The following is a 14603-nucleotide window of genomic DNA, read 5'->3' as shown; positions in this document are numbered from 1 at the left end:
GTAACATCCACTTTATGGAATTCTAAAGCAGCAAAGATCATGAATGAGAATTTTTTAACCCGAGGTTCATTCATAAGGCTCAGGAAATTTGTAAACCCCTGAAATTAAATGCAAAATTGCTTATGTGTGAAGTACGTGTGCATATGTGTACAAATATGTAGAATGCTAGGACAAAGATCCATAGTTTTGCCATATTCTTAAAGGAATCTGAGGCCCAATAAAAAATCATTTTTAACCACTGTTAGAAATAGCTCTTTGGAGACTACTGTGATTGTGTTTGACCGGTATTTTAATGACATAAAAATTATTATTCTATCAAATACATATGACCAAGGAGATTCACCTCACCAGGGCAAGCATAGTTATTCTAGTTTCCAATCTAGGATCATCAAAATTAAGTACAAGTTTGCTTTTCAATAAAGCTGTTTTATAAAAGAAATGTACTCATGAAAAGCCACAGAAGGCAACACAAAGCTGACACTTCAAAAGGAGCTATTTTTACTCACCTTTGTATAGAGCGTAAGAGATGGCATTGCTCACAATTTCATCCCCAGCTTCTTCCATTTTAATAACTGTTAATAGGTGAGAACATTCGAGAATTTCTTTGAGCTGGCAAAATTAAAGAACAAAGTTGTCAGCCAACAGATTTTAGGCATGAGGAGCATAAACTTCTTTCTTTTTGTGAGAGATCTTTTTAAAAAGACCACCTGTAGTGGAGTTCCGGATCAGCCTCTCATTTCTGAATTGTAATGAGTCCTTGACTACAGTGAGAATAGAGTATTGGTTATACACGTATCAAAAAGCCCCTATCAAAAAGCTGAGAGCCTCATTTGACTACAGATGTGTGCGTCTGTGTGCATGTGCGTGTGTGTGTGTGTGTGTGTGTCACAAAGCTTGGCACATGGCAGATGCTCAGTTATTAAGTGACCAAGTAAATAAAGAAGGGACAACAGAAGACCATAGACACCATCCAAGTGTGCCCATAAAGATTTAAACAATAGGAAATAAAAGCTCAAATGCAAACAAGAAAGAAGGCTTGGAAACTGGAGAAACAGATTAAGAATTTTCTATATTGTCCTTTGCTATTTTTCTGTAATGTTTAATTTTAAGACGTTTTAAAAAATAAAAACCCCGTAATTCCAAGGTTATGAGCATTGGCAAGCTCAGCAGGAGCTTGGTGAGAAGGGCCCCTTCTAGCCAAGGGAGCAAGTCTGGTTTCCATTAGACTGAGTTTGAGGTAGTGGTGGGTTTCCCTGGCAACGTTTGGAAATAAGGATCTGGAACTGCAGAGGCTCCGCTGGGTGGGAGACGAAGTCTCAGGGTCTGGCTGTTTGAAGGTGGCAAGAAGAGCCCTTGGATTTGGAAATTAGAAGGCGAGCTTTTGAGGCTGCAGCTGCCTGGGAAAGGTGGTGATGGAGGTCTTAGTTCAAAGCACCCAGGTAGGTGATGAGGAAATGAATGAAAACTGCGGGAAAAGACCAACCATGGAGATTTTGAAGGAGAGGGTGGGCGGGGATGATAGCATGAAGGAAAGGCCCTCTTCATCTGTCTGCAGCCTTTGTTCAGGCTGAAGAATAGGGGTCCAGCTAGGACTGACGGAGGGGGAGGAGGGGTGAAGTTCCCAAAATTCTGCGGCACAAGTGGAGGTGGGCAGTACCAAGCGGTTATTTTTATTTTCCTTTGAAATAAAAGGAAGAAGAAGAAAATGAATATGGATACCAAGTAAACCGATGGGCCCCAGAGACGGCTGCAGGGGCCCCCTAGCTGGGACTCCATCCTGCATATGCCTGCCTCCTCCATCCTCTGCCCCACTGCTGCCACAGTGAGCTCTCCTGAACACAACTCCCATCTCGTTTTTTCCCTGCTTGAAACCTTTTAATGATATCCCATTACACTTGAACAAGACCAAACGGGGCTCAGGGAGACTCCTGGGCTGGGCCCTCACAAGTTCTTGAGCTCCCACTCACCATTTCCACCCTCACGGCTGTCTTTCACTCCTCAGGCATGCCTCCCACCTCAGGACCTTTGCACATGCTGTTCCCACCACCACCACAACCCCAGCCCCCACCTCGTTAACTCTCTCCATCCTTCAGATCTTGGCTCCCACGTCACTTCCTCCGGGAAGCCTTCCAGAAAGCCCCACACCAGGCCAGGCTCCCTCGGCACCTGCCTTTTTGTATCCATGTTACCTTTCTTCCAAACACCCATTTCAGCTTGCAGTTACATAATGCACTGTACTGTCATCACTCAACGTAAACCTTTTTTCAAATTCTGTTTTGTCTATGAGGACACAGACTGTTTCTGTCATGTATGCAATTCTTTCTGAAGTGCCTATTTCAGAAGCTGGCATGCAGTATGTGCTCAACAAATATCTACTGAATAAATTAATAAATGAGAGTTAAAGATGAATAAACGAATGATATCTAGATTGGTTGATAGACTGGAAGACTATGGAGGGTCAAGTTCTCGAGAAGTTGAGGAATAGGCATGGGGGAATAACCATTATGGCTTTTAGGAGAGGAAGGTGTGAGCCCAGTGGGAGAGGTATAACACATCGCTTAGAGTGGTCAAGAAATTGGGAGTCCAGGTTTTGGGGCTGCTTGTCCACATAGTCAGTGAGGTCACCCAGGACTGCGCTGGAAGGTTGCCTAATTAATATTTGCATGAATGTGTACATTCATTAATTAATAACCCCACTCTTAAGCTTGGTCTTTTGGGAAATCTGTACCAACTGCAAAACCCTGTATGAGTGCCTAATTTAAATCCCAGACTAATTTTTATTATTGATGTATGTCTTCTGATTGACGTGATTGTAATTATAATATATCATTAGCATATATTCAGTATGAATATGAATTAGCTATGAATTGCAGAAAGGATAATATAATCAAAGAAGGTAGAATGTGCCTTTTAGCCTATTTCAGATGAGTTGCCTGTAACAGGTTTCATGAAGCAGAAATCAAAATCCCTTATAAAGGGTGTGGTAGCCCTTCAGATGGCCTCTATTCGTTGGACATGGCCTGGTCAAGACCTGGCAAGCCAACTTGTACAAGGAGCAAGAGGAAAGTCACTGAAGTGGACCTGGGGCCATCTTTGGTGGATAAATTAAGAGTCATCCGTTTCTTCCTCTATGGGGATCCCTGAACTGACCACTGAATTTATTCCATCCATCACAGGAAATGATGTTGAGAGTGGCAATCAATATGCAATCAATATGCAGTGTCTTACTTTGATATGTATACGTTGGAAATGGCCTGCTTATATGCTTTTTTTGATTGTTTGTTTTTGTTTTTTTCCTGAGATGGGATCTCACTCTGTCACCCATACTACATGTTCCCATCGCAAATCACTGCAGCCTCAAACTCCGTGGCTCAAGTAATTCTCCCACCTCAACCTACCAAGTAGCTGGTACTAGTACTACAGTCGTATGTCAGCATGCCTGGGTAATTTTTGTTTGTTTGTTTGTTTGTTTGTAGGGATGGGGGTCTCACTACGTTGCCCAGGCAGCTCTTGAACTCCTGGCCTCAAGCAATCTTCCTGCCTTGGCCTCCCAAAGGGTTGGGATTACAGACATGAGTCACTGCACCCAGCCCTGTTTATATGTTCAGAACTGACTCAAAGTAGTTAGGTATGAATGTTTAGAGAATCAAAAATGTATAAGCACTTTGGAAAGGGAATGCTGCTTTTCCCAACCAACAGAATTCCATGGGGAGGAGCCTCATCAAAATTAGCCGCCTAGTCAATCTCCAGTCTTTCACTTAGCCCTACTCAGGGTTGGGGAGCAATATTGGCCTTGCCCAGCCAGGCTTCTCCTTCTTCTCTCACTGGGCTTTGCTGCTTGCAAAGCACTAGTGCCCTGGTCTGCAGCTGCCACATCCAGCCCAGCAGGGAGGTCAGCAGGTGTCCGGGGCTGCCTGTGTCAGGGTGGGCTCATCTGTCTTATTCTGAGACTTAGCACACACAGGTCCAGTGTTCCGCACCTCAAGCCACCTCTTTCAGCTTTGCCTTCACCATCAGTAAGGCTGATATGTTTATCTTTTTTTGCCAGATTCTTGTGTCTATCTCTCTCCTGGACTTGACTAAGATATTACAACGTCCCAGTAAGAACATTCATATAAAACCATCAGTTTTCCCTTTTTTAGTAAACTCTGAAAAATGCAGTATCTCAAGTAGAAATATCATACACTTGGTGAGTCACGTAACTTATTGAACTTCAGTTTCCAGCAAGACACCTTGTTGAGCCTCAAAGGCACGGAGAAAATACTGAACACGTGCAGCTGCTGGTGGAGTTGTGCGTTTAAGGCATTCTCCCTTCTCACAGACTTGTCTTATTTTCTCAGCCCTCACACATGGTCCTGACAACTTACCCATTTGATCCAACTCTCAGTCTCCTCCTCAGGCAGCCGGGACACCGTGCGGGGTAAAAAGCGCACCAGCTTCTCCTTGATGGCAGAAGATGTCAAGGCATCCTCCACCTCCACCAGGCTGGCGATCACATCAGCGATCTGGCCCGAGCCTTCCACCACCACACAAGGAATTTTACTTTTGATGGAGGTATTGATGGCCTGGAGGAAGGAGACAGAGTCAGGCAGATCAAAGAGACCTTGGTCCACAGAACCCAGCTCTGGACTAAGGTTCCGAGCCAAGCCGGAGAAAACACATGGACACATCCCTACGCTTTTTCATTTGGGGCTTTTATTTTAAATCAGAAGCAAATCAAATGTTGGCAATTGCTTTATGAATGAGAAATGTAATCTGCTTTATGAAATCTTGTGCCCACAACAAATTCCATAATAAGAACACATATGACTAGCTTAAGTTTTCCATAGATAAGTGCTTTAAAATATCCCTGTACACAAAATTGATCATTCCAAGTACTGACATAATAGATTTGAGTGACACGTATTAAGACTATATTCAGCATTATTGTTGATAGCTTTATCTGAAACAGGTTAGTAGTAACCAATACTCATAGTTTTAAGGTACGAAAATAAGTTAAAAACGGCAGCCACATGTTTTATGTGATGTTTACTCACATATTTCCCTCCTCAAATAATTTCCCCTGCCGCTGTTATTAAAAAAGAATGAAAATATATTTTCTTCCTGGATAAATACCTTGCACGCTTTTATGACCTTTATAATAACCGCAGAGGTCAGCAGAGGGGGATCATATTTTAAGGATTTTAATCACTGGACAGCAAGATATAGTGATCTACCTGGAGGTACGAAAGAGACTGAAAAGCACTTGTTTTGAGGTCTGAGTGCTTTCCTTAGAGAAGACATCACCCAGGAAGCCAGATGTGTGGTGCCATGATTGGAACCCACAGAGGGTGAGAGTCACAGAGCAGGCTGGGGTCCCTCTGTGTGCCTCAAGTGTCTGCACCACAGGCGCTCGTGGGTGTGCTGATGGGGGCTGAACCAGGAAGAGATGCAGAGGCACCAGCTGGGTCTTTTCTTTTCTTTTTTTTTTTTGACAAAGTCTTGCTCTGTCTCCCAGGCTGGAGTGCAATGGCACAATCTTGGCTCACTGCAACCTCTGGCTCCTGGGTTCAAGCGATTCTCCTACCTTTGCCTCCCGAATAGCTGGGATTACAGGTGCCTGCCACTGCGCCCAGCTAATTTTTGTATTTTTTAGTAGAGACGGGGTTTTGCCATGTTGGCCAGGCTGGCCTCGAACTCCTGACCTCAGGTGATCCACCCACCTCGGTCTCCCAAAGTGCAGGGATTACAGGCATGAGCCACTGCGTCCGGCCCTGGCTGGGTATTTTCCCCTAGTTCACCTCACCTCTCCTACCCCTGCTACTGTGGGTTGTAAATGGGCTGAGCAGACGGCAGTGGAAAATGCCGTAGAAATGCAGTGCCCTAGACCAGCAGCAGCTTTCCAGTCTCCCCCTACACGCTAGGCGAAGAAATCTTCATTCCAAATCTAATATTTGATCTGGTAGTATAATAAATGTAACCATATTTCAATGACTTTTTCTCCACCCTCTTCCTCTTTGATGTGGCTGCTTTTTCAGATTTAAGCCATTTATGCTGGAGGTTGCAATTTTTTTGAATTTTTGGCGATCACCTTGGCAATGACCTTGAGCAGTAGGATATAAATAACTCCCACATGCTTAGCGTTCCAATAATGGAACACTAGGCATAAAAAGGTTTTAATACACTGACAATCACACACTGAAAAAAATCTCTATTTTAATGTTTCCCTGAAGATTTTTATTTAACCATGATCTCAACTGTACATCTCATAGTGGGTACTCAATAAATATCTGTTGAATGCATGAAGAAAAAGACCATTGTAACGTAAAAGAATAATGAGAAGTACTAGATGATGATTCCAGATAACTTTGCCAGCGCTTACTTTTAGCTCTAGGGATTTACTCTGATGAAGAGAGGGGAGAAGATCAAGGGTCACAGTATCTTTAATCTATTCCCTGTCTTAGAGGTAAAATAGGATGGGCAAAAGCAGGAATATGCAAATCATTGCGGAAATTCACGAAAAAGATGAGTTAAAAATGTAAAAATTGTTTACAATACTTATTAAAATGCAGTCACACTAACTCTTTTTTTAAACTACCTATGGGGTACTATGCTTATTATCTGGGTGACAAAATAATCTGTATGCAAAACCCCTGTGACATACAATTTACTTATACATAAAACCTACATATGTACCCCTGAACCTAAAAGTTAAAAACAAATAAATAAATAAAAGGTTTTGATTCAAGTGTATTCTCAAACAAAAACAAAACAAAAAAACGTCAAACAGAAGCCTGGCTGAAGGCAAGATGAACTCAGTAATGAGTCCATACAGATTGTCTGGGAAGTCAAATTCTTGCTCAGTTGCTCAATGTTGCAGGTGCAGAACCATTCAGGAAGTTTCCATGATCCCAGAATCACTTAGGGTTTGGAATTCCATCATGCGACATACCTGCATCCCCAGGTGGCATATAAATGGGCCTTAGGTGGTCTGGAAACATCTGATTTGGGGGCAATCTGTGTGTGTATGATCACAGCTCATCTCAATGCAGATGGGGTGGCCATAGCTTTCTAACATACATGCTGGTTACAATCTTTAAGTCTCCTGAGTTAATGTCAACTCTTCTCTTTGGCAGGTTGATTGTCAAGGCCAACACTAAGTACACAGGTTATTCATGTCACTGAAATTCTCCTCCCAAATCTTCTTGACTGAGAAACAATCGGAGTCTGTTAGGGGAACAGTATGTGGACGGAAAGCACTACCTACTTGCTGCAGTAAAATCAATTAGGTTAGATGAGATGAGCCCAAATCCCTGAAAATACAAATTTGTTGGATAGGCTTATTAGCCAACCTTCTTGAAAACTAAATCAGGACTCACTTTCAAAGTCTCTTTTCCACCTCCTTGGGCAAAACACACAATGGGGATCTTGCCGCCATAGTTGGAATCTGTAAAACATAAAAAGTAAAGCATATTTTGAGCTCACTGGAAATACTCAACTACCTCTGTGAAAAGTTGGACCAAGAGCTTCTGCCCTGTGAGCCTAGGGTGTGGAGAGATAGCTTCACATCTCACAGACTTGAACATTATCTACTCATTAAAGATGGATGAGTCTTTTTGCCCCACACTAGTCATAGCATGACATGGGTCATGTTGCAGTTTGTCATTGATATTTAATATACATATTTAAATACTTAAAGCCTGTGCATGATTTACCTTTGCACCCATAAATTAAACTAAGTTTAAGTTTATCCTTATAATAATGATGCTCTCCTATAATCCTATGCTTGCTTGAGTGAGAACTTTGCGTAACTAGTGGTCTTTCAACAGAGTTTATTGCATATATAGTTTCTTCTTTCATGTATGTCCAATTGTGAAAGGAAAATAATTGAGAACATCTCCAACTAGTTTCTGTCATTATGTCTATCACTAAATCACAAGGTAATCTTGTTCCACGGCAGGACACATCTCAATACCCTGTCCACAGGAAGAGAGAGAGTACATGTCACTTAACCATGGCAAATAATGGCTTTCACTCAACTGTTGCATTCTTCTCTTGAGACCACTGTTTTCTGTTACTCAGAAGTAGCCAAGATTCAAAAAAGTAAACCATACCATTGTTAAACTAGCAGGTTGGTTTTATCTTTTCGATCCTAGCTAATTGCGTTGTTTCATAAACTCATATTTGTTATCGCAGATCGTATTTGTTCTTAAATGGTATCTACCAGAAGAAGACAGCCGGCTTTCGATACTGATAAACCACAGTGGAAGATGGCCGTATTTATCATTGCCTTTAGCATGTTGAAGGGTACATACCACAATGACCCTGGCAGAAGCATTCCTGGTGTGTTGAAACAAGAAGAGAAATAACAGTTCTTTGGCAATAAAAATACCTGATCAGGCATGTTTCTCATGCATCACTCAATAGTTGGTAGAGATTGTTGTTGATGCTGTGGCTGCTGTGTTAATTGTACACGTCTAGTGTCCTACTTCCTAACCACTGACCTTGAATAGTGCGCTCAGAGATGTACTTCTCTAGCTGATCCCGGAGCTTTGCTTCGACGGTGGGATGTCCATGACAGCCATTGTCCACAAGCAGCAAATGCGTGTGGTTGTTGTCCAGGATATACAGAGGATCTCTCGTGAAGTCATCCATAAGGTACTGGGCTGAAAAATAGCCCTGAAAAGTACAGGGAAACTTGTCTTTGAGATTGTATTATCAGTCAAGACACATGATGATATTTTTATGTATTCATATGAAAGCTAATACTTTGGGTTCAATTACATTATGCCTCCTCCCAGATTCCTAAATCCAGAGGGGTCTTAGAGATCTTATAGTACAGACTTTCTTTTAAATATGAGGAAAAGGAAGTTCAAAATGGTTGTGCCACGTGCTCATTTTCTCATAAATGGCCAGTGACAGTGTAAGGATCAGATTCCCAGTCCCATTCTTGGTTCATTGCCCTGTGCTCTTTTGCATAAATTCAACGAAATTGAAATTCAGCATTCAGGAAACTGTGTATGTGCAAATGTGTGTGTGTGTGTGTGTGTGTGTGTGTGGTGTATTTGTGTGTGTCTCGATACAGGTAGAAGCAGACATTGAAATGCACACATACATAGTTGTCTGGAATCTATCATATGCTGTGACCCACGCCAGGATCTAGGGATTAGAAAATGAATGAAACAGTCTTTGCAGTTGAGAAGCGCATAGCAACAGGACTACAAAAAGAAGTAATTAAATGGATACTTTGTTCCCAAAATACCAGAGAATAAAAAGCTGCTTCAGGAACATAAAGAAAGGAATACTTACCAAAAAGGTTCCTCACTGTCAAGTTCCATTCAAAGGCATTTAGGTTTTAAAGTATCAGGGTTGCATTAAAAGGTGTTTCAATCTTAACTCCAAAAGTAGAATTTAATAAGTTTGAACAATAATATCACCACCAAAACTCAAGGAGAACAGAAGGAAAAATAGTATTCAGAAAGAATTAAGAGTCTTGCTGGTGATATTATTTTTTAAATTTATTAATTTGAATACTATAGTGGTTAAAAGATTGTGCACCATGAACCTGCCACTAACTAGATATGTGCATTAAGAAAGTTTCTTACTTTCTGTATGCCTCACTTTTCTCATTTATAATGAGAGGGGAATAGTAGTGCTTACCTCATAGTTTTCTTACGAAGATCAAATGAGTTAATATATGTAATACACTTAGAATAGAACCTAGTACATAGTAAGTGCTATTATATAAATGTTAGGTTTTGTTATTATGATTAATGAATTATTTATTAATTTTATTTTTACTAATAAAGGCATATGGCTATGCATTTCACTTTGAGTGCAGCTTTGGCCATACTGACATATTGATATATATTCTTAATATGTAATGTTTTTATTTGCATTGCTTTCTAAGTTATCTGAGATTATATTTTTGAAAGATCATTCTAGATCCAACATTTGTTTACCAGATGGTTGGGTGGTTGGTTGTTTCTTAATTTCCAAATGATTGGCACATTCTTTAATCTTTACATATTCATTTCAAGTTTTACTTGTTGCCAGGAAATGGGCTCTATAAACAGCCTCTAGGGAGATTTTGAAGTCTTTTCTCATTCCCATTCAGAGGTAAAAATACCTACATTTTCAAGGTTTTTTGGGAGTCTGTGAATTAACACATGCACTGCATCTACCATGGGGATAATTGTACAACACTACGTTGACTCCTATGCCCATTACAAATATTGCTAATAGATAATGGTATTCTTTCCCATTTAGCCTGCCATTGTCCTCAAAAGCTTGCTGTAGGCCACTCTCATCCCTGAAGTTGGCATTTGATGTGAAATCATTTTGCCATCTCCTGTTGGGCATCTAGTAATAATAATAGAAGCTACCATTCACTCTGCACAATTAGATAAATCAGTCCCATAACAATACAGATTATTATTATAAAAGCTTGAAGAAGGGAACTGTCTCCAGACTATGCAGCTAGAAAAGGAATGATTACTCCAACCCCAACTTCTCTGTCTTCAAAACACCTCCTCCTCCCCCTCTACCATGCTTCCTCCTTGAAGATGCACAAAAAAACACCTCCCACTCTCCCCTGCCCCTTATATATCTCAAAAATGGTAACCAAGACACAAAAATAAAATAATTCTAAAAGAAGAATCACAGCAATTCCAAAAATCCTTAACATTTGCTGCTTCTAAGGAGCCCAGATGGGAGAAGGTGTAGCTTAAATGTGGATTTCTGAACATTTGGTCCAAAGCTTCTGGGCAGAGAACACCTGTTGCTCAAGAAGGTCCTCAACTACTAGAAATATTGTTTTCAAAATTCTACACTTGATACAAAACCCCATATGTCTACCTTGTATTTTTAGCATGAAATGCTCATTACTCTCTAAATATGTTCACAGGAAACATTTGCGGGGGGTGGGGGGTGGTTGTCTCACAGCCTTCTTAATGCCCAATTAACCAAGGACAATATCCATTGATTTGAATTCCTGTGAGTGTAGCCAAGCAATCAAGATATTGCAGTTCTCATTGTTCAATTCCCATCTATGAGTGAGAACATGCGGTGTTTGGTTTTTTGTCCTTGCAATAGTTTGCTGAGAATGATGGTTTCCAGTTCATCCACGTCCCTACAAAGGATATGAACTCATCATTTTTTATGGCTGCATAGTATTCCATCGTGTATATGTGCCACATTTTCTTAATCCAGCCTATCATTGTTGGACATTCGGGTTGGTTCCCAGGAAAGGGAACATCACACACCGGGGCCTGTTGTGGGGTGGGGGTAAGGGGGAGGGATAGCATTAGGAGATATACCTAATGTTAAATGAGGAGTTAATGGGTGCAGCACACCAACATGGCACATGTATACATATGCAACAAACCTGCACGTTATGCGCATGTACCCTAAAACTTAAAGTATAATAAAAGAAAAAAAACATAGCCATCCTAGTGGGCGTAAAAAAAAAAAAAAGACACTGCAATTGGGCTTGAGCCCTCCTGAGATGGATGTAAGCCATGGTTATAAAGAATGAAGAACGTAGGCCAGGCGCGGTGGCTCACGCTTGTAATCCCAGCACTTTGGGAGGCCGAGGCGGGCGAATCACAAGGTCAGGAGATCGAGACCACTGTGAAACCCCGTCTCTACTAAAAATACAAAAAATTAGCCGGGCGTGGTGGTGGGCGCCTGTAGTCCCAGCTACTCGGAGAGGCTGAGGCAGGAGAATGGCGTGAACCCGGGAGGCGGAGCTTACAGTCAGCCGAGATTGCGCCACTGCACTCCAGCCTGGGCGACAGAGCGAGACTCCATCTCAAAAAAAAAAAAAAAAAAAGAATGAAGAACGTGACTGTGATATGAGATTGCTGAGAACACATTTTAATGAACAAAACAACATTCATTGTTAACTCTTTCCCAGCAGTTAATTAGGTACGTCATCCTTGTTTTCAATTCCTTTAAGGTCCCAAAGGCAGTCCTTGAAAGGCAGACTTCCCCATGATCTGGCTCCATCACAGAGCCCCAGCGTTCAGGCCACAGACCCATGCCATGGTCTCTCTTCCATGTGACCTAGCAGACCTCCTCCTGTCCCACCCGTACCTCAGCATCGCCGTTCCTGATGAGGGTGTCCCGGTTGGAGACCATGCCCCAAGCTGCTATGCCAATGGCCACAATATTCTCCTCTGAACTCCTGCTGATGGTGTTATCCCTCACCACCTCCCCGATGTACTTCATCAGGCCATAATGGGTGCCTCCCGTGAGAATCCAAGCACCTGTCAACAAACAGGAAGATGAAATGGTCAACTGGCACTGGGCAAAGTTTCCATTCTGGGCTCACAGACCCCTAAAATAAAGGCCCCATCCCTGTAGGCATCAGGACACAGCACTGGCAGCTATGCCGTATGGCAAGGGAGAGGGGACCTCAGACAGTGCTCCTGAGAGATGTTCACTTAAAAATACAGATTCTTGGCCGGGTGCAGTGGCTCACGCCTGTAATCCCAGCACTTTGGGAGGCCAAGGCGACTGGATCACGAGGTCAGGAGTTCACGACCAGCCTGGCCAAGATGGTGAAACCCTGTCTCTACTAAAAATACAAAAATTAGCCAGGCGCAGTGGTAGGCGCCTGTAATCCCAGCTACTTGGGAGGCTGAGGCAGGAGAATTTCTTGAACCCGGGAGGCAGAGGTTGCAGTGAGCCAAGATCATGCCACTGCACTCCAGCCTGGGCAACAGAGTGAGACTCCATCTCAAAAAAAAAAAAAAAAAAAAAAAACAGATTCTTGACCCTATTCCAGATCTACCTCATCAGGCTATCTGGGAGGTGGGTCCAGGGAATCTGTCTGTATCTTTAACCAGCCTCTAGAGGACTCTTATGGACAATGAATGTCTAACCAGAGCCTCTAAGCAAGTTAGGCAATGCCACCATGGTAAGTCGGGCACTCTGCTCCTGGACCCCCATATTGGTTGGATTCAAGTGAATCTTCTTCGGATGGCCTTTGTGTCAATAACTTTACTTTGCTTTATAAAACACAGTTTTGTACACTGGCCTTTTAAAGGTTTAGATCTGATTATCTTCTCAATGCTAAGGGTTATACAGGGTTTTATTGCTGGGGGGAGGGGCGCAAAGTAGAATAAATACAATACCTACAAAAATATTTTTTAGCATAAAACTAGAATCTAAAGTTGGAAATGACCCTAGTATAATATGCTGCCCATGTAGGAATCTACCCTCTGAGCAGTCGCTGGCCTCTCTGGATTAACTCTTGTAACAGAAGTGTCAGGAGCTGAGAGGCAGCCGCCTCCTCCAGTCATTAGAAAGCCCCTTTGCTGACTATCTCCATTCTCTAATTTTACTATGGTCTTCAGCAATGAGGAACAATTTTATTCATCGCCACATCAAAGTCATTCCAATATTTTCAGGTAAGTACAATGTGATCCTAAGAAGTTTTACACCTGCTTCTTTTAACCAGTTCTCACGGGGCATAAATCCAGCCTCTCAGCACCCAGTCTCCTTCCTCTAGACAGATTTTGAAACCGAGAGCTAACCTAATTAAGCCTGCCAAACTTCACCTGCCTTGCTTGCTTTTAATTGCTTCCTTCTAGTTGATTTTAAAATCTGTATAGCTAAAAGTCATGTAGCCAAACAATATATAACTAAATCACCACTAGTTTCCTTATAGATAACATCTCTGACATATACGTCACTATGATAATAGTTGCTTAAAGTTGTTTTTCAGGAACTAGGGAGCTGCTCTGATCCAGTTCAAAACAGCTGAGAACATTGACTCTTCAACTGGGCGTGCACAAATGCCCAAGAGATGACCTTTCGATGTCAGAGGGCCAAAACTCCTCCCTCAGATCATGCTAACACTGCCATTTTCTGAACAGATGTCCTATGAAGAGCCATGAACTCTGACTACACCTGCACAAACCACCAATTACCTCATTCCTTCTCCACTGCCTATCACCTTTCCTCACGCCATAGAACACCTGCCGCTTTACTCCTTAAATATCCCTAATCCTTATCTTTAAGGAAGCAGATTTGACAACGTTCTCCCATCTTCTCACTGGGCAACCTTGTGAACAAATCTTTTCTCTTTTGCAAAACCCATGCTTACAGTGACTGACTTACTGCCTGCACATACAGCGGGTATGGCTTCATATCTATTTCAGCCATTAACGTTCCCTTTTAAAATGAGACAATGGGAAGTGAAGGTAGAACTCCAAGTGGACAACCAGCAACAATGAAACTATTCAAATTCCTCAATCACTTCACTTCGTCTACATGGAAATAGGCGCCCCAGCCCAGGGACTTTTTGTCTGTTTTGTTCTGCTATATTCCTAGCACATAAAACAATTTCTGGCACATCATAAGCATCCAATAAGTATATGTTTAATGAATGAATAAGGTGTGTTCAGGATTTAGCAGCAAGGAAGCTGAGTTGCTCAATTTTGTAACAAAGTGACAACCCACAGTGTCCCCTCTGGTTAGTCAGGAAACTGAGAAAAATAAATGGGAAAAACAAAACAAAACATCTCAGTTTCTTCTTGACATTAAAAAAAAAAAAAAACCCACATCTAGATTACGACATGTTTCCTTAGTTCTACCGGTCAATATTAATTCTGCGT

The 14603-nt window shown here is 41.9% G+C and overlaps 1 protein-coding gene across 4 annotated transcripts in view; it reads right to left on the bottom strand.

The window, feature by feature from the left end:
- Positions 1 to 14603, bottom strand: part of TRPM8 (transient receptor potential cation channel subfamily M member 8) — a 100319-nt gene that overhangs the window by 63283 nt on the left and 22433 nt on the right. For all 4 annotated transcript variants that reach the window (XM_003278553.4, XM_030803467.1, XM_030803469.1 and 1 more), the window contains exons 6-10: positions 12076 to 12248; positions 8484 to 8658; positions 7359 to 7426; positions 4368 to 4565; positions 507 to 609 (exon numbers count right to left, since the gene is read on the bottom strand). In XM_003278553.4, the coding sequence (XP_003278601.1) occupies positions 507 to 609; positions 4368 to 4565; positions 7359 to 7426; positions 8484 to 8658; positions 12076 to 12248 (717 nt within the window). The remainder of the gene's footprint in view (positions 1 to 506; positions 610 to 4367; positions 4566 to 7358; positions 7427 to 8483; positions 8659 to 12075; positions 12249 to 14603) is intronic.

This window comes from Nomascus leucogenys, chromosome 22a, assembly GCF_006542625.1.
Source record: "Nomascus leucogenys isolate Asia chromosome 22a, Asia_NLE_v1, whole genome shotgun sequence".
Taxonomy (NCBI): Eukaryota; Metazoa; Chordata; class Mammalia; order Primates; family Hylobatidae; genus Nomascus; species Nomascus leucogenys.
The sequence above is the reverse complement of the archived record's forward strand: the minus strand, read 5'-3'. Positions and strand labels throughout refer to the sequence as shown.